General features: G+C 37.6%; 1 protein-coding gene across 7 annotated transcripts in view; it reads left to right on the plus strand.

Moving 5' to 3' along the window:
* The window catches only part of TRIM37 (tripartite motif containing 37), a 145,761-nt gene that overhangs the window by 109,446 nt on the left and 17,896 nt on the right, over positions 1–18,419 (plus strand). For 4 of the 7 annotated variants that reach the window (XM_060647748.3, XM_078437363.2, XM_060647743.3 and 1 more), the window contains 3 exons: positions 5,849–5,977; positions 6,333–6,522; positions 8,551–8,690. In XM_060647748.3, the coding sequence (XP_060503731.1) occupies positions 5,849–5,977; positions 6,333–6,522; positions 8,551–8,690 (459 nt within the window). The remainder of the gene's footprint in view (positions 1–5,848; positions 5,978–6,332; positions 6,523–8,550; positions 8,691–18,419) is intronic. The other 3 variants (XM_060647745.3, XM_078437364.2, XM_060647747.3) reach the window with 3 other exon arrangements.

Consider the following 18,419-nt stretch of genomic DNA (forward strand, 5'->3'; position numbering starts at 1 on the left):
TTCTATAAGGCCAACATTATGTTGATTCCAAAACCAGACCCCACTAAAAAGAACTACAGAAGAACTACAGACCCAATTTCTCTGATGAACATGGATGCAAAATCCTCAACAAGATACTAGCCAACCGGATCCAACTGTACATTAGAAGAATTACTCACCACAATCAAGTGGGATTTATAGCTGGGGTGTAGGGCTGGTTCAGTATCCGCAAAACAATCAATGTGATACATTACATAAATAAAAGAAAGAGTAAGAACTACATGATCCTCTCAATAGATGCAGAGAAGGTATTTGACAAAATACAGTATCTTGATAAAAACCTCCAAGAAAGTACAGATAAAAGGGTCATACTTCAAGATCATAAAAGCCATATATGAAACACCCACTGCTAATATCATCCTCAATGGGGAAAAACTGAGACTTTCCCCCTATGGCCAGGAACACGACAAGGATATCCACTCTCACCACTGCTATTCAGCACAGTATTGGAAGTTCTAGCTCCAGCAGTCTGACCACACAAAGAAATAAAAGGCATATAAATCAGCAAGGAGGAAGTCAAACTTTCACTCTTCACAGACATCATATGGAAAATTCAAAAGATTCCACCAAAAAACTGCTAGAACTGATCCATGAATTTAGCAAAGTCGCAGGATATAAAATTGAAGTTGAATTTATAATCACCAATATGAAGAAGCAGCAGAAAGAGAAATCAAAGAATTGATCCCATTTACAATTGCACCAAAACCCATAAAATACCTAGGAATAAACCTAACCAAAGAGGTGAAAAATCTATACACTAAAAAAACATAAAAACCTAAGAAAGAAATTGAAGATGACACACAAAAAATTGAAAAATATTCCCTGCTCATGGATTGGAATATAAATATTGTTAAAATGTCAATACTACACAAAGCAATCTACATGTTTAATGCAATCCTTATCAAAATAACACAACATGCTTCACAGCTAGAACAAACAATCCTAAAATTTGTATGGAACCAGAAAAGGCTCCAAATAGCCAAAGCAATCCTGAAAAAGAAAACCAAAGCTGGAGGCATCATAATTCCAGACTTCAAGATGTATTAAAAAGCTGTAATCATCAAGACCGTAAGGTACTGGCGCAAAAACAGACACATAGATCAGTGGAACAGACTAGAGAATCCAGAAATGGACTCCCAAATGTATGGCCAGCTAATCTTTGACAAAGCAGGAAAGAATATCCAATAGAATAAAGAATCTCTTCAGCAAATGGTGTTGGGAAAACTGGGCAACGACATGCAGAAAAATGAACCTGGACCACTTTCTTACACCACACACAAAAATAAACTCAAAATGGATGAAAGACTTAAATGCTAGACAGAAAGCCATCAAAATCCTGGAGGAGAAGACAGGCAATAACCTCTCTGACCTCAGCCAGAGCAACTTCTTACTCAACATGTCTCTGGAGGCAAGGGAAACAAATACAAAAATGAACTACTGGGACCACCTCATCAAGATAAAAAGCTTCTGCACAGCAAAGGAAACAGCAAAACTAAAAGGCAACTGACAGAATAGGAGAAGATATTTGCATATGACATATCAGATAAAGGATTAGTATCCAAAAATCTATAAAGAACTTACCAAACTCAACACCCAAAAAAAAAATCCAATGAATAAATGGGCAAAAGACATGAATAGAAACTTTTCCAAAGAAAACACCAAGATGGCTAACAGACACATGAAAAGATGCTCACAGCACCACTCACCATCAGGGAAATACAAATCAAAACCACAATTAGATACCACTTCACACCTGTCAGAATGGCCAAAATTAACAACTTGGGCAATAACAGATGTTGGTGAGGATGTGGAGAAAGAGGCACCCTTTTGAACTTCTGGTGGGAATGCAAACTGGTGCAGCCACTCTGGAAAACAGTATGGAGGTTCCTCAAAAAAATTAAAACTAGAACTGCCCTACAACCCAGCAATTGCACTACTAGGTATTTATCCAAGGGATACAGGTGTGCTGTTTTGAAGGGGCACATGCACCCCAATGTTTATAGCAGCACTAGCGACAATGGCCAAAGTATAGAAAGAGCCCAAATGTCCACCAATGGATGAATGGATAAAGAAGATATGGTGTGTATACACACACACACATATACATATATATACATACACACACACACGATGGAGTATTATGAGTATTATTTGGCAATCAAGAAGAATGAAATCCTGCCATTTGCAACAACGTGGATGGAAATAGAGTGTATTATGTTAAGCAAAATTAAAGAAAGACAAATATATGACTTCTCTCATATGTGGATTTTAAGATACAAAACAGATGAACATAAGGGAAGGGAAGCAAAAATAATATAAAAACAGGGAGGGGGACAAAACACAAGAGACTCTTAAATACAGAGAACAAACAGGGTTGCTGGAGGGGTTTTGGGTGGGGAGGGATGGGCTAAATGGGCAAGGGACATTAAGGAGGACACCTGCTGGGATGAGCACTGGGTGTTTTATGTAGGGGATGAATCACTGGGTCCTACTCTTGAAATCATTATTGCATTATATGCTGACTAACTTGGATGTAAATTAAAAAAAAAAATTCCTCTCTCTGCCCCTCCCACACTGGCACAGTCTCTTATTAAAAAAAAAAAAAAAAAAAAAAAAAAAGGCCTAGTTCTTAGATTGATTTCATCTGTTATCTTCTGCCTTTTTATTACATTAAATTCTACCTTTGTTTCTATTAATGCATTAATGCATTATTGGTTAAGGACCATATTATAATTTATATATACATTGTAGAGGAAAAATTTGTCTTAATATTTTCTCACATCTTCTTCTTCAAGTGTACAATTCAACATTTTTTAATATAGACACAAGGTTGTGTGATGATCACCATTATCTAGAACACTGTCTAGAACATTTCATCACCTTTCTCCCCAAAAACTCCATTCCTGTAAACAGTCACTCTATTTTTCCCTCTCACTGAACCCTGGTAGCCTCTAGTATATTTTCTCTGCATGGTTTTACTTCTTCTGGAGTTTCACGTAAATAGAATCATATATGAGGCCTTTTGTGTCTGGCTTCTTTCACTTAGCATAACATTTTCAAGGGTCATCAGTGTTGTAGCATGTATTATTTCATTCCTTTTTATTGCTGAATCACAACTTCATTGTATGTGTACTGTTTTGTTTACCTACTTATCAGTTGATAGGCATCGTGTAATGTTTTTCCACTTTTTGGCTCTTATGAATAATAGTCCTATGAACCTTCATGAACATGTTTTTGTGTGGGCATATGTGTTTTTATTTATCTTGCATATATGCTTAGGAGTAGAATGGGGTTATACGGGAACTTTTTGAGGCATTACCATAACTGTTTCCAAAGCAGCTGCACCATTTTAAATTCCCATTCAGTTTCTAATTGGAACCCAGTTGAAGGTTCCAATTTCTCCATCCTTGCCAACTGTTGTTATTGTCCATGTTTTTCTTTTTCTTTCTTTCTTTCTTTCTTTCTTTCTTTCTTTCTTTCTTTCTTTGCCTTTGTCCAGTGTATTGTCAAAAATTAATTGACTATAAATATAAGGGTGTATTTCTGGACTCTCAATTCTGTTCCATTGATCTATATTTCTGTCTTTACACCAGTATACCATACAGTTTGGGTTAATGTAATTTTACAGCAAGTTTTGAAATCAGAAGTGTGAATACTCCATTCAAGATGTTTTTGGGTATTCTGGATTTTTTCATATGAATTTAGAATCAGCACACCAATTTTTTTTTTTAATTTTTTTATTATTTTTTTTAACGTTTATTTATTTTTGAGACAGAGGGAGACAGAGCATGAACGGGGGAGGGTCAGAGAGAGAGGGAGACACAGAATCGGAAGCAGGGTCCGGGCTCTGAGCCATCAGCCCAGAGCCCGACGCGGGGCTCGAACTCACGGACTGCGAGATCGTGACCTGAGCTGAAGTCGGACACTTAACCGACTGAGCCACCCAGGCGCCCCGAGAATCAGCACACCAATTTGTGCAATGAGAAAGAGAGACTGGTGATAGGTATTAAAGAGGGTGCTTTTTGGGATGAGCACTGGATGTTATATGTAAGAGATGAATCACTGGGTTCTACTCCTGAAGCCAAAACTGCACTCTGTGTTAACTAACTTGAATTTAAATTGAAAAAACAAGAAGGAGAAGGAGAAGAAAAAAGACCATTGGAATTTTTATAGGGATTGTGTTAAATTTGTGGATCAATTTTGGAAGTGTTGCTGTGTTAACAATATTAAGTCTTCCCATCAATGAACACAATATTTTTCCCATCTTCCTTTTTTTCAAAAAAATTTTTTTTCTTTTTTAAATTTTACCTCCAAATTAGTTAGCATATAGTGCAACAATGATTTCAGGAGTAGATTCCTTAGTGCCCCTTATCCATTTAGCCCATCCCCCTCCCACAAACCCTCCAGTAACCCTCAGTTTGTTCTCCATATTTATGAGTCTCTTCTGTTTTGTCCCCCTCCCTGCTTTTATATTAGTTTTGTTTCCCTTCCCTTATGTTCATCTGTTTTGTCTCTTAAAGTCCTCATATGAATGACGTCATATGATTTTTGTCTTTCTCTGACTAATTTCACTTAGCATAATACCCTCCAGTTCCATCCACATAGTTGCAAATGGCAAGGTTTCATTCCTTTTTGGGCTCTTACCATACTTTGGCTATTGTTGATAGCGCTGCTATAAACATGGGGGTGCATGTGTCCCTTCGAAACAGCACACCTGTATCCCTTGGATAAATGCCTAGTAGTGCAATTGCTGGGTCGTAGGGTAGTTCTATTTTTAGTTTTTTGAGGAACCTTCATACTGTTTTCCAGAGTGGCTGCACCAGCTTGCATTCCCACCATCTTTATTTTTTTTTTAATTTTCTTCCTTTATTTATTTTGAGAGAGAGAGAGAGTGCAAGCAGGGGAGGGGCAAAGAGAGAGGGAGAGAGAGAATCTGAAGCAGGCTCTGCACCATCAGCACAGAGCCTGACCTAGGGCTCAGTCCCACAAACCGCGAGATCATGACCTGAACCCAAATCAAGAGTCAATGCTTAACCAACTGAACCACCCAGGTGCCCCTGATTAAGTAAGATGCAAATTTTTCCATCTTTTTTGTCTCTTAACAGTGTTTGATAGTTTCCAGTGTACGAGTCTTAATGTTTATTAAATTTTTTTCCTAAGTATTTTATTCTGTTTGATGCTATTGTAAATAAAATTGTTTACTTAATTTCATTCTTAGGTTGTTCTTTGCTGATCTATAAAAAGACAATCAGTTTTTGGTCTTACATTCTGCTACCTTGCTGATCCTGTTTATTACCTTTAAGTGCATGTCTTCTGCTTACTCTTTATTTTTATTCTTTTTCTAGTTTTTTCAGTGCATATTAGGTCACTTAGTTTCATTTTTTCCTAATTCATTATAAGGCTATATACATTTTCCCCAATTATTGTCTTAGCCACAAACATCTTGAAATATTTGTGGTTCGTTTTTAATTCATTGATTTTCTTTTTAATCCAATAATTTACAATTTTCAAGTGTTTGGAGGGTTATCTTTTTGTTGTTAATACTTTGGCATTGAGATTGGAGTTCATATCTGGTAGGATTTTTCTTTTGGAGTTTACTGATATTTTTCTGGTCTGGCTTCATGAGTAGCAAAATAGGAATGCTTTTTGCGTATAACCCTAAATAAACCATTTGGGACCAGAGTGTCCTAGGTTTTTTGGACACAGTAGATAGAATACCTTCCATAAGATTAGTCTTCCCCTAAGTGCCTGCATAGTGAGTCTTATGCTATTTTACCTTATTCAAAGATATTTTTAAATGTCTTTGCAGCCACAAATAAGAAGAGTAATTCACCCAAGCCAGCTCGGTCCAGTATAGCAGGTAGTCTGTCACTTCGAAGAGCAATAGACTCTGGGGAAAATAGCCGTTCAAAGGGAGACTGTCAAACTCTGTCTGAAGGTAAATTTGGAGAGTTCAGAATGTAATTTCAGTGTGTAGATGTTTGTTATTTGAAATTGATGTTATGGTATAGGTAGGTTTAGATGTTTAAAGGCACCAGCAGTGCTGAAACTTGATTTGAAAGTTCTTGATCTCCCAAAAACAGACCCATCAGTAATAAAATGCAATCATTAGACTCATATTCTGGACTCCTTAATTTTAAATACCTGGCATCAAAAAAACCCTGAGATATGTCTTTAAATTGGCTTTGAGTCTTCCGGCAGTTTAAAAATGTGTATGTAGTGAGACATTCTAAAGTGGAAACTAGAGAACTTTTGTTTGCCTTCTTTCAGAGTATCCCATTTCTTTTCTGTAGGTTCCCCAGGAAGCTCTCAGTCTGGGAGCAGGCATAGTTCTCCCCGAGCCTTAACACATGGCAGTATCGGTGATATTCTGCCCAAATCCGAAGACCGGCAGTGTCAAGCTTTGGATTCAGATGCTGTTGTGGTTGCAGTTTTCAATGGTTTACCTGCTGTTGAGAAAAGGAGGAAAATGGTCGCCTTGGGGTAAGTTCTTTTGTTTATGTAGTGGAATAATTGCCAATAGCTTTATTCAATAGCACTTCTTAAGTCTATATCATAATGAGTAAAATAAATTTCTACTTCGTTAATTTTTTAGCAGATATAAAGTTTATTTGTTGTATTAAAATCTAACTAAAGTACCAGAGACCCTACTTTCTTTTCTTAGTGGAATGAAATGAGATATTATTAGAGGTTCTGTTATGTTAGAAATCATTGAAGTTAAGAGAATAATATTGTGTAACCTTGTGTGAATTCTGCCTTGTGAGTTTTTGTTGTGTGTGTCAGCTTTTTAAAAATTTATTTTACTTTATTTTTTTATTTTTTTCTATCTGTTCCACATTTTTTTTAATTAAAAAAAAATTTTTTTTTAACCTTTATTTATTATTGACAGACAGACACAGAGCATGAGCAGGGGAGGGGCAGAGAGAGGGGGAGACACAGAATCCAAAGCAGGGCTTGAACTCACAAACTGTGAGATCATAACCTGGGCCAAAGTCGGTAGCTTAACCGACTGAGCCACCCAGGCGCCCCTGCTCCACATTTTTTAAGACACTTGTGCTAGGCTACATTATGTCATAGATCTCCTATGCATGTTTTGTACAGAACAAAGCAATTCTAGCGTTTTTATTTTTAACACTGCTTTTGTACTTTCACTTTTTTTCTCTTCTCTTATGAAAATGTCTGCAAAACTCATAGTTGGAATTTCTCAAAAGGATATACTGTTTGGTAGTCATCACCTTTATCTCTCACCCGGGAAACAAAAAGTCACATCCCAGCCATGTCAATTAAACTTTTACCAATTAAAAAGATTAAGTGATTATAGGATATATTGTCTGTGAACGTGCTCGATGAGCCCTTAATACCCATCTGCTGATCTATTTTATGGATATTAAATATATTTCTAAATTTAAACAATGGAATAGTTCTACCTTGGAGACTTTGAAAATGATTTTGAATTAGAGAGAGAATAACATCCCTTAAATTTACTTAATTTTATATAGTTTTAAGGTCTGGATAATTATCAAATGTAAAGAACAGTTGGTGTGATTTAGTTTTCTGATTTAGCTCCAGTTTAAGCAGTGGAAAGGTGTTATAATTATTAGATGTTATCTTGTCCTCCCCATTACCTAGCCTGATTTTATACGTATTCCATATTCACGTTGCAGCTACAACCAGCTTTTATATTTTGTTTGTTATGGAGATATTTATATCTGCCTTTAGTCATAACAATTAAATATTTATGAACGTAGACTTTTTTCTAGACTGTAAAATCCTTTATAAATACCTGCAGCCCTTAGCTTTGACCCTCACTTTACAGTTAATTGTATCACTAGCCTGGCTTATGTGATGTTTTCTAGTTTGTGTCTTTTTTCCCCTTCCCTAATTTATAGTAGTTTGTAAGCAAAAACTTTAAATACTAATAATAAGTGGTTAAAAATGGAAGTAAGAAAAGAGTATTAAGTGAAAATTTCCCCATCTTTGTCTCCCATCTGGTTAGTTTTCCAACCCCCTGCCCACACACTTCCCTACTGTTTTTAATTTTTTATATATGCTGTGTTTTTTCAGTTCTTATGCATATTTAAGCAACTGTGACTATATAGCTTTTTTAGTACATAAAGCACACCTTATTTTCTCAGTAATATATCTCAAAAGTCTTTCTATATTAGTAAGAACTTATTATTTAGGACTTCTGTTTTTATCTTTTAATCAGAATTATTATTGAGATAATTATATGTTCACATGCAGTTCTAAGAAATAAAACAGAGAGATCCTATATACACCTTACGTACTTCCCTCTAATGATAACATTTTGCAAAACTGATACAATATCACAACCAGGATATGACATTGATACAGTCCATCATTTTCTAATCTTTTATTGTGAATCTTCTATTGGATTTTTTAAAAAATAAAGCACTAGTGCCATATACCCTACTTAGTTTCATGCTCAGTTTCAGGACAAGAAGAAAATGTAGATTATTGTATCGCTGACTAGTTACACAAAAATATCAGGTTGTTTTCTCCCTCTTTGAGGGCTACTGCTAAAGGTGGTCGTCTGGAAGGAATGCAGATGACTGATTTGGAAAATAATTCTGAAACTGGGGAATTACAGCCTGTCCTACCTGAAGGAGCTTCAGCTGCACCTGAGGAAGGTATGGAATGATAAAGTCATAATTAGGTGGAAGGTGAGAATAATGATCTTTTTTTGGTGTTGGTGTTGGGGGGTAGTTAAGTTATTGAGACATTGCTATCCAACATGGTTGATCTGAATACAGCATTTATTGTGCCACTGAATTTAATTTACTAGGACATCGAGCACACAGGAAGGCAAAATGGATAATTGGGTACATAAAAGGACACATCTTACTTAGATGGGACATTTGCAGGAGGGTGAGGGGAATCTATAGACAGTTCATCTACTCATTCACATCTCATTCAATTAATGTGTTAAGCCATCTATATGATAGGAATTGAGTATTCTAGATATGCAAAGAAGAGATTAGATATGTTCACAGGCTTAGGGGAAGGCATGCACAAAATTATAGATTATTATATATAATATAATTATAATGTTAATTGTTAAGTACTTTGTTGGGTCCTTCCTTCCTTCCTTCCTTCCTTCCTTCCTTCCTTCCTTCCTTCCTTCCTTTTGTTTTTTGAGAGAGAGAGAAAGCATCTAAGCGAGAGAGGGGGGCAAAGGTAGAGGAAGAGAGAATCTCAGGCAGGCTCCACGCTTAGCACAGAGCCTGGTGTGACACTCAATCCCATGACCCTGGGATCATGACTAGAGCTGAAATCAAGAGTTGGATACTCAACTGACTGAGCCACCCAGGCGCCCCAGTACTTTGTCTTTTAAGGACAGTCTTAAAAAAAGAAGGGGTACCTGGGTGGCTCAGTTGGTTAAGTGCACGACTCTTGATCTCGGCTCAAGTCATGACCTTCACAGTTCATTGGATCAAGCCCTGTGTTGGGTTCTGTGCTGAGTGTGGAGCCTGCTTGAGATCCTTTCTCCCTCTCCCCCACTTGCTCACTCTCTCATAAAAAGTAAAATAAAATAAACTTAAAAAATAATAAAAGGCAGTTTTGATTAATGTTTGTATTCCAAACTTTAACCATTTAAAAACTCCTTTGGGGCTTTTGAGTAGCTCAGTTGATTGAGCCTCTGACTCTTGGTTTTGGCTTAGGTCATGATCCCAGGGTTGTGGGATTGAGCCCCACATTGGCCTCAATCAATCAAATCAATCTCTCTCTCTCTTTCTCTCTCTCTCTCTCTCTCTCTCTCTCACTCCCTCTCCCTCCCTCCTCTCTCAAAATAAGTAAATAAAAATTAAAAATCTTAAAAAAAAATCCATTATGGTAACTGATTTCAACTCTGCCAATTCATTCTCAGTTACATTACTAGTATTCTTCTACATGTTCTTCCAGGTTCATTATTCTTTATTTAAAAGCATAGAAGACATTTTGTAATTTTGAGTAACAGAAGGTGTTCTGTGTGTTTTTACCATTGCTGTGTCCTTTATATGTCAGCAGAAAAGGATGTCAACTTTGACATTGATTTTTTTTTCCCCCATTTCTTACTGAAACTCTGCTGCCTTCCACCTCTGCACTTATTTGAATTTCAATGATTGATGAATTGCTGTAGCATGCAGGTGCCACCATATACCTCTGGCTGCCCTGTGAGAGGGTGTAGGAGTGGTGGCATTTTCAGGTTTTTCCCTTTTAGTTGGTGGAGCACAGTATTATATGCGTTTTGGCAGCAGCATTATTTCAATAGAAGAGACTAAATGAAAAGGATTTTTATTATTTTTTTCTTTTTATATTAAGTTTATTTATTTTGAGAGATACAAAGGCAGCATGAGTAGGAGAGGGACAGAGAGAGAGGGCAAGAGAGCAGATCCCAAGCAAGCTTTGCATTGCCTGCGCAGAGCCCAATGTGGGGTTCAAACTCATGAAACTGCCAGATCATGACTTGAGTTGAAGCCGAGTCGGACACTTAACCGACTGAAACACCCAGGCAGCCAAAAAGAATTTTTTTTTAACGTTTATTTATTCTTGAGAGACAGAGCATGAGCATGAGAGGGGCAGAGAGAGAGGGAGACACAGAATCTGAAGCAGGCTCCAGGCTCTGAGCTATCAGCACAGAGCCTGACGCGGGGCTTGAACCCACAAATGGTGAGATCATGACCTGAGCTGACGTCGAATGCTTAGCCGACTAAACCACCCAGGCGCCCCAGCCAGGGACCTGAAAAAGATTTTTAAAGTGAAGTATTGATTGTTAAAATGTTAAGAAATAATAATCATTTCTTGACCTTTTGGCTTGGATCAAGTATAAAACATTAAGAAATAAATATTTTGATTAAAAATCTTTATAGAAAGGACCTGTAGGTATTAGCTAGTTACTGTGCATGGATGGATGGATGGATGGATGGATGGATGGATGGATAGTTTATAAATTGCAGTGACTTAAATTTTTATAGCATGTACTGGAATTACAGGCCCCTTTTATTCATTCAGCATATGAAATTTCTGGTTTGCCTATCATACATTTGATGCTGGTGAAAAAGTTATTCCTGAACCTGCTGTTTAGTTCAGGATTTCTTTAACTTGTCACCATCGACATTTCGGGCCAGACGATTCTGTGTTGTAGAGGGTTGCCCTGTGCATTGCAGCATGCTTGGTTTTTAACCATTAGGTGCCAGTAGTACCTCCTCTGACTTACAATAACCAAAAATGTCCCCTGGGAGGCAAAATCATCCCCAGTTGAGAACCACTGGTTGAGTTGAATGATTCAACTAGGGACGACCACTTTCTAAGAATTACTTGCCAGAGTAGATCATAGTTTCCTATGGGTACAAGGTATAGTTCTCAAGTATGCTGGTGGGTATTATGTGTTAGTGGTGGTAGGAGGAGGGCAGGGAGGGCAATTGAAAACTGGTCAGGTGTCGGACCAGTTAATAGCCAAGAAAGAATGATGGGTGCTGTGATAAAAGTATATAGGGAGCTCAAAGGACAGGTGTGTAATAATAAAAACAACATAATATTTACTAAGTCCTCATTATTATTAGAGACTGCTAAAGGCTACCAGATTTACCTTGTTTTTTCAATACATGCCTACATGATAGTTACTTTATTATCTTGATTTTATAGGTGAGTAAGCCCTAGTCTGGAGATGTAACTAAAGGGAGCCAAGATGGCAGAACAGCATGGAAGTTTTTTTGTGTGTCTTGCATCCATGAAATAGAGATGTAACTTACCTTACCCAAAGTCACAGAGTTAATAAATGGAAGGGCCAGAATTTGAACCCAGAGCCAGTGCTTTTTAGTAACCTAGTTCACCTTCAGAAAGATGATCCTAAGGGATGAGTACAAGTTAGTCAGGTGAAGACTAGTGAAAGATAGGGCCAGAATGGAGACAGATGACAGAACTTGAAGCATTACATTGTATGTCCTAGTTACAATTTGGAATTTGCACTTTGGGGTCTAAGCAAGAAGTAAGATAATAAAATTATGTTTTTAAATTTCTGTTCTAGGCACATTGTGGGGAATGGATTTGGGGTGGGGAAATGGATGTGGAATTAGGGGCAGGAAAACTGGTGAGAAGCAATGTTAAATTAATGTAGGTGCGAAGATGACTTTTACTTAATTTCAGCCTTAAACTCGTAAGTTAACATTATCTTAGCAATTTTTCTATGTAAATAGCTACTTGGCACCAAAAACCCTGAAACTTTTTGACAACAGTTTCATTTCTTATTTAAAGATAATTATTGATAGCTTATCATAAACTACAGAAAGGCATTTAATTGTCCACCTTTAGGGTCTACCATGCACTTTCAAGTCTTTCAAATTCTGATATTTAGAGTAAAGTAGTCATGTGACCCAGTAATATATAAGGAGCGATATGATATAAAGAGCTCAGCACTGAGTAAGAAAAGCTGCTGTAAGCATTCCAATCAACAGTGCCACAGAAGTACATCCTTGCAGTTTGTTGGGACCTAAACAGCTTGTTTACCGCTGGAGTTCCAGGATAGGCAGTGAGAAGAAAACTAATGGATGAGGCTGGAAGAAGGGAATACAGTGGACAAAAGGAGCTCTGAGCCTTTTGGAATCTACTTTGTGAGAGGAGGAGAGTGGGGCCTTGCTGCTGTGGTAATATTCTATCAGCAGAAGCAATTCTCAAGAAACCTTTATTCTTTATACTTACAAGCCTTGGTAGGAAGTCAACAAATGGGTTTGTCTTGTATCCGTGCTTAGGAGACACAAGGCTCTTATTTGAGCACAATACCTAAGAAAATTTTCTGTGTCAGATTACTGTGGGTAAGTCATTCAGTCTGTCTGTCTGTCTGTCTCTCAAATCTTCCTAAAGAAACTTTAAGGGGCGCCTGGGTGGCTCAGTCGGTTAAGCATCTGACTTTGGCTCAGGTCATGATATCATGGTCCGTGAGTTCGAGCCCCGCGTCAGGCTTTGTGCTGACGGCTCAGAGCTTGGAGCCTGCTTCAGATTCTGTGTCTCCCTCTGTCTCTGACCCTCCCCCATTCATGCTCTATCTCTCTGTGTCTCAAAAATAAATAATCATTCAAAAAAAAAAAAAAAAAAAAAAAGAAACTTTAAAATAAAGCATTGTTTGTGTTACTGGCTGGGAATTTGGGACTACTAAGGAGGTCTGTTAAATATATTTGCCCATCAATGAGATGGTCTTCTTAGACATGACAGGCATTAGAGCTTTTTTCTAAGTGGGACCATATGGGACAACCTTACATTAATCTTGTCTTTAATGGCCTGATACTGAAAAGGTTGACACTACCCATATCCCTGTCAATGCTGCTGCCAGTTGATACCCTCCCTGCAGAATTCTTGTAGGTAGACCAGTGTCTTCCTTGTGCAGTTTAAGACTGGAGAGAATATGCTCTGATTGAGCTCCTATTGAAGTAGCACAAATCTCTTTCAGTTAAGTCAAGGCTGTCAATATATCCATCCCAGGGAAAAGCCATGACATGCCTGTTACAAATCTTACTGGCAACCTAAGAGAGAAATACAGTTTGATACTCCAGCATAACTGATCCCTTTTGGGATATCGGTTAAGAGATTTTTATGTAAGTTAACAAAAACTCAATTCGCTTAAACAAAAAGGAAGGTATACTGTCATATTAACATGAAGTCTCACATAACTGTGGTAGGGCAGTTTCAGGGTTGGAAAACTTAGATGTTCAGTGTTCTCAAGAACTCATTTTTTCCCCATCTTCCCCATCAGAGCACCTTAACATCCTCTTATATCTCATTAATCACTGGCAGAAAAAGGAAACTTGGCAAAGTCTATAAACATTTGGTTCTCCTCCTTGACCCATTCCATGTGGCCATATGGAAGAGGGAAGACCAAACAGCATTGAGGTTCTGTATTAGAAAGGAGTGAGGCAGTGGTGCCCAGTGGCTTAGTTGGTTAAACATCCGGTTCTTGATATTGGCTCAGGTCATCATCTCATGGTTCATGGGTTCAAGTCTGTTTTGGGCTCTGCACTGACAGCGTTGGAGCCTGCTTGGGATCCTCTGTGCCCCTCTCTTGCTTACTCTCTTTCAAAAAATAAATAAACATTAAGAAAAAAGAAAAGAGTGAGGCAGGTAAAACATTAGTGTCTGTTGCACCAAGTGGTTAATATATTTCCTAAGCATCTGAAATTTGAGCACCCATCAATAAGGGAGTTAGAACTAAAAGTACAGTACTAACAGTACTAAGCATATAGTGGATGCTCAAAAAATGTGGTAGGTGATATAAAAATATCCTACTTCAAATTTCACTGTAAGATGCAGATTTTGTTTTCTGCATTTAACATCTCTGTGGCATCTTACATTTAATGGTATCTTATAATTACTATCAATGAAAGCCAGTTTTCTGAAAACCTATAAACACCTGGTAAGATTAAGAAAGGTCAAGTATTCCGACTTCTTAGAGTTGGTAAAATATCACTAATTTACTTAGGTAGGCAGTGGGTAGACATTGCAATATACAGGGCAAGGCACAGCATATAGCTTGTGGTCTGTTGACTGACAGCAGCTAATTTCATTTTTAAAAACAATGAAAGTGTTTGACCTTATGTTCACTCCCTCTCACTTATTTAAAAAAATTTTTTTCTTAAGTTTACTTACTTATTTTTGAGAGGTGGGGGGAGAGAATCCCAAGCGGGCTCCACACTGTCAGCAAGGAGCCCGATGCAGGGCTCAAACCCACAAACCATGAGGTACCAAGAGTCAGGCGCTTAATTGGCTGAGCCACCCAGGTGTCCCTCCCTCTCACTTATTTTAAAAAAAAAAAAAAATTTTTTTTTTTTAATGTTTATTTAGTTTTGAGAGAGAGAGACAGAACCCAAGTGGGGAAGGGGCAGAGAGAGAGGGAGACACAGAATCTGAAGTAGGCTCCAGGCTCTGAGCTGTCAGCACAGAGCCTGACGTGGGGCTTGAACCCACCGACCATGAGATCATGACCCAAGCCAAAGTTGAATGCTTAACCGACTGAGACATCCAGGTGCCCCCCTTTCCTCTCACTGATTGCAATGATTTGTGCAGGACCTGTTGACCCAGTATTGGGTATGGCCAACTATTAAGCTAGAGGTCAGGAGACCAATTTTGCTTTCTCATTACATTCACAAAGCTAGGGAACGTTCTTAAGTGTTCGTGGCCCTGTCTGGTACTATATAAATAAATAATAAGTTTATACTATACTTCATAGGAATCCAGTGAGTGGTATTCTAAGAAATAGGAAGTTTGGGGACCAAAATAATTCCCAACTTTTAAAGATATATAATGAATAAAGAGTTTGAAAGATTTGGGGAATTCCTGAGAATCCAGAGAATGATTTCCTTGTTTGTGAATCTGTCAGGAATTCAGAAACACTAGTTCTAGATCAAATTTATGCCTTTGCCTGAATTTCAACCCACTTGTATAGTGGGTTTTAGTATTTTCAGCAACAGTTCCGTGAAGGGCCACAAGGTGGAGGTGGTGCTTCATGGAAGTAGCTGGTTTGGTCTCTAAGGAAGAAGTATCGTACTTTGCTTTTTATAGCAGGAAAGTTTTAGTTCTCTTTGCTGAACAAGGAGATTTCAGAAATGTCCATACACCCAGCCTATGTCTTCTAAATATTTAAGGGAGAAATAGTACTACAAAAAACTCTTCTTGGAAACAGAAGAGGAAGAATTCACTGGTAAAGCCATTTGGGGCTATAGTTTTCTTCGTTGGAAGTTCTTTTAACTACAAGTTGTATTTCTTTAGTAGGTAAAATACTTATTCAGGTGATCTGTTTTTACCTGAGTGACCTTTGGTAGTTTGTGTCTATCAAAGAATTTCTTCATCTCATTGATGTTCTTAATTTCATGAGCATAAAGTTGTTTATTATCATTTTAATGTCTGTAGAATCTGTTGTGATGTCCCCTGTTTTATTCCTGATATTAGTAATTTTGTTCTCTTTTTCCTTAGTCTCCTTAGAAGCTTTTCAATTTTATTGATGTTTTTAAAGAACTAACTTCTTGTGTCACTGATTTCTTTTTCTGTTGTTTCCTGCAAATTTTATTTTCTGTATTTCCTTTCTTTTATTTGCTTTAAGTTTATTTACTCTTTTTTCTGGTTTCTTAAAATAGATGCTTAGATTATTGAGACCTTTTACTTCTCTAATGTAAGCATTTAATGGTATAAATTTCCCTGTAAGCACTGCTATAGCCACATCTCCCAAATTTTGATATGTTGAATTTTTATTTTCATTCAATTTAGAATGTTTTATTAATTTTGGAAAAATTTCTGCTGTTTTCTCTTAATGCATTGTCTGTCCTTTGTTTTTCTTGCTATCTGTGGCAGTCTGTTTGACACAGTGGAACTATCACCATTTATCCCCTTATATTTTAACTGCTTTTTAATGATTTTCATTTTTCTATTTCTTTAATATTCTGTTTAATTTCCTTAGTTCTGTCTTTAAGTTTGCTAACCTCTTTTCCAACTTTGCTTAAATCTATTAATATTTTAATTTTAATGACTGTATCTTTCATTTCTAGAAAGTCTGTTTAATAATTTTTTAAGTTTCCTTTCTCATATTAAACAGGTCCTTATTTTAATTTATGAAAAAATCATGGTATTGTCCTTATATTTGTGTATTTCGCTTGACTCATTTCAGGTGGATTGCCTGCCTTTTTTGTTTTGTAAATTTTAATTAGAACACACCTTTCTAAGAATCTTTTTCTGCCTCATCTACCCCTCCCCTGAAAACATATCCCCCCCCCCGCCGTGATAATTTATGACCTGGATTGTGGAACCTTCCCTCCAGAGAAGTTTTTCTGTTTTTTGTTTTTTAATGTTTTAAGAGTATTCACAAGCACTTCTATATCTGCTCTAAAGTCTTTGTTAGTTAGATACTTCCAGCATCTCATTCATTTCAGCATTGATGTTTGTTGATTGTCTTTTCCTAGGTCTTCATATGCTGAACTCATTTTGGATTGTATCCTGGATTCTTTTTTTTTTTCTTTTTTAATCTGAAAGAGAGAGAGAGGAAACACGAGCAAGTGGGAGAGAGGGGCAGAGGGAGAGGGAAAGAGAGTCTTAAGCAGGATCCACGCTGGGCTCCCAACACAGGGCTCCATCCCATGACTCTGGGATCATGACCTGAGCCAAAATCAAGAGTCAGACACTCAACCGACTGAGTCACCCAGGCACCCCGTATCCTGGATATTTTTAATATGTTATGAGATTCCGGATCTTATTTAAATCTGACAGTTTGGGGCACCTGGGTAGCTCAGTCAGTTAAGCGTCCGACTTAGCTCAGGTCATGATCTCACGGTTTGTGAGTTCGAGCCCTGTATCGAGCTCTGTGCTGACAGTTCGGAGCCTACAGCCTGCTTCAGATTCTGTGTCTCCCTCTCTCTGCGCCTCCCTTGCTCCCTCTCTCTCTCAAACATAAATAAACATTAAAAAATTTTTTTTTTAATGTTAAATCTGACAGTTTGGTGGTGGTACTTCAAATTCTGGTCTACACCAATATACCTGTTCCTATTTACTTTTCAGTACCCTTAAAGAGCTGCTTCATGGATTCTGTCCAGGTTTTATAGCTTCATTTAGTGGGAAAGATGGAATGGAATGTGCTTATTACTCCATCTTACCTAGAACCTTTACTCCAGAAGATTTTCCGTCTGCTTTATTCAAATAGCACTAGCTCCTGACCAATTTTTGTATTAATTTCCTGAGACTTAAACCTCAACTTTAAATCCCAAACCTAAATTAGGCACATAGGCCTTAGTTTGAATTCTGAGATCAGCTGAGCCCAGCAGAAACAGGCAGGAGACTGTATTCCTATACCAGTAGGCAGACTTTTTCTAGTCCGTTCTTTCAATAAGAATTTTAGCTTTATGCAGGGAAATAAGTTTCAGTCATTCAACTCCCTTTCTGTGGTGGGTCCAAGGGAATATTAAAGATGTTCACATCTAAATCTTGGGTTTCTGTGGCATCTGACCTGTTAGTTTTCCCTACCTGTTTGTTTTGGTACCTGTGTATTTCTCTTCTTTTTTTTTTTTTTTTTTTTTTTAACATTCATTTATTTTTGAGAGAGAGATACAGTGCAAGTGGGGGAGGGGCAGAGAGGGAGACGCAGAATCTGAAGCAGGCTCCAGGCTGTGAGCTGTCAGCGCAGAGTCCGATGTGGGGCCCGAACCCACAAGCCGTGAGATAATGACCTGACCCGAAGTTGGAGGCTTAACCAACTGAGCCACTCAGGCACCTCTCTCTTCTTTCTTTTAAATGGGCTGTTCATTAACATACCTTTTTTTATATTTTCTTTAGCATGTATAAGGGCTTATAGCAGGAAGATTTCCAGATTTTCTTGGTCACTATCTTGTTGAAAGAGAAGCACTTTCTAT

The sequence above is a fragment of the Panthera onca genome, chromosome E1 (genome assembly GCF_046562875.1).
Source record: "Panthera onca isolate mPanOnc1 chromosome E1, mPanOnc1 haplotype 2, whole genome shotgun sequence".
Classification (NCBI taxonomy): Eukaryota; Metazoa; Chordata; class Mammalia; order Carnivora; family Felidae; genus Panthera; species Panthera onca.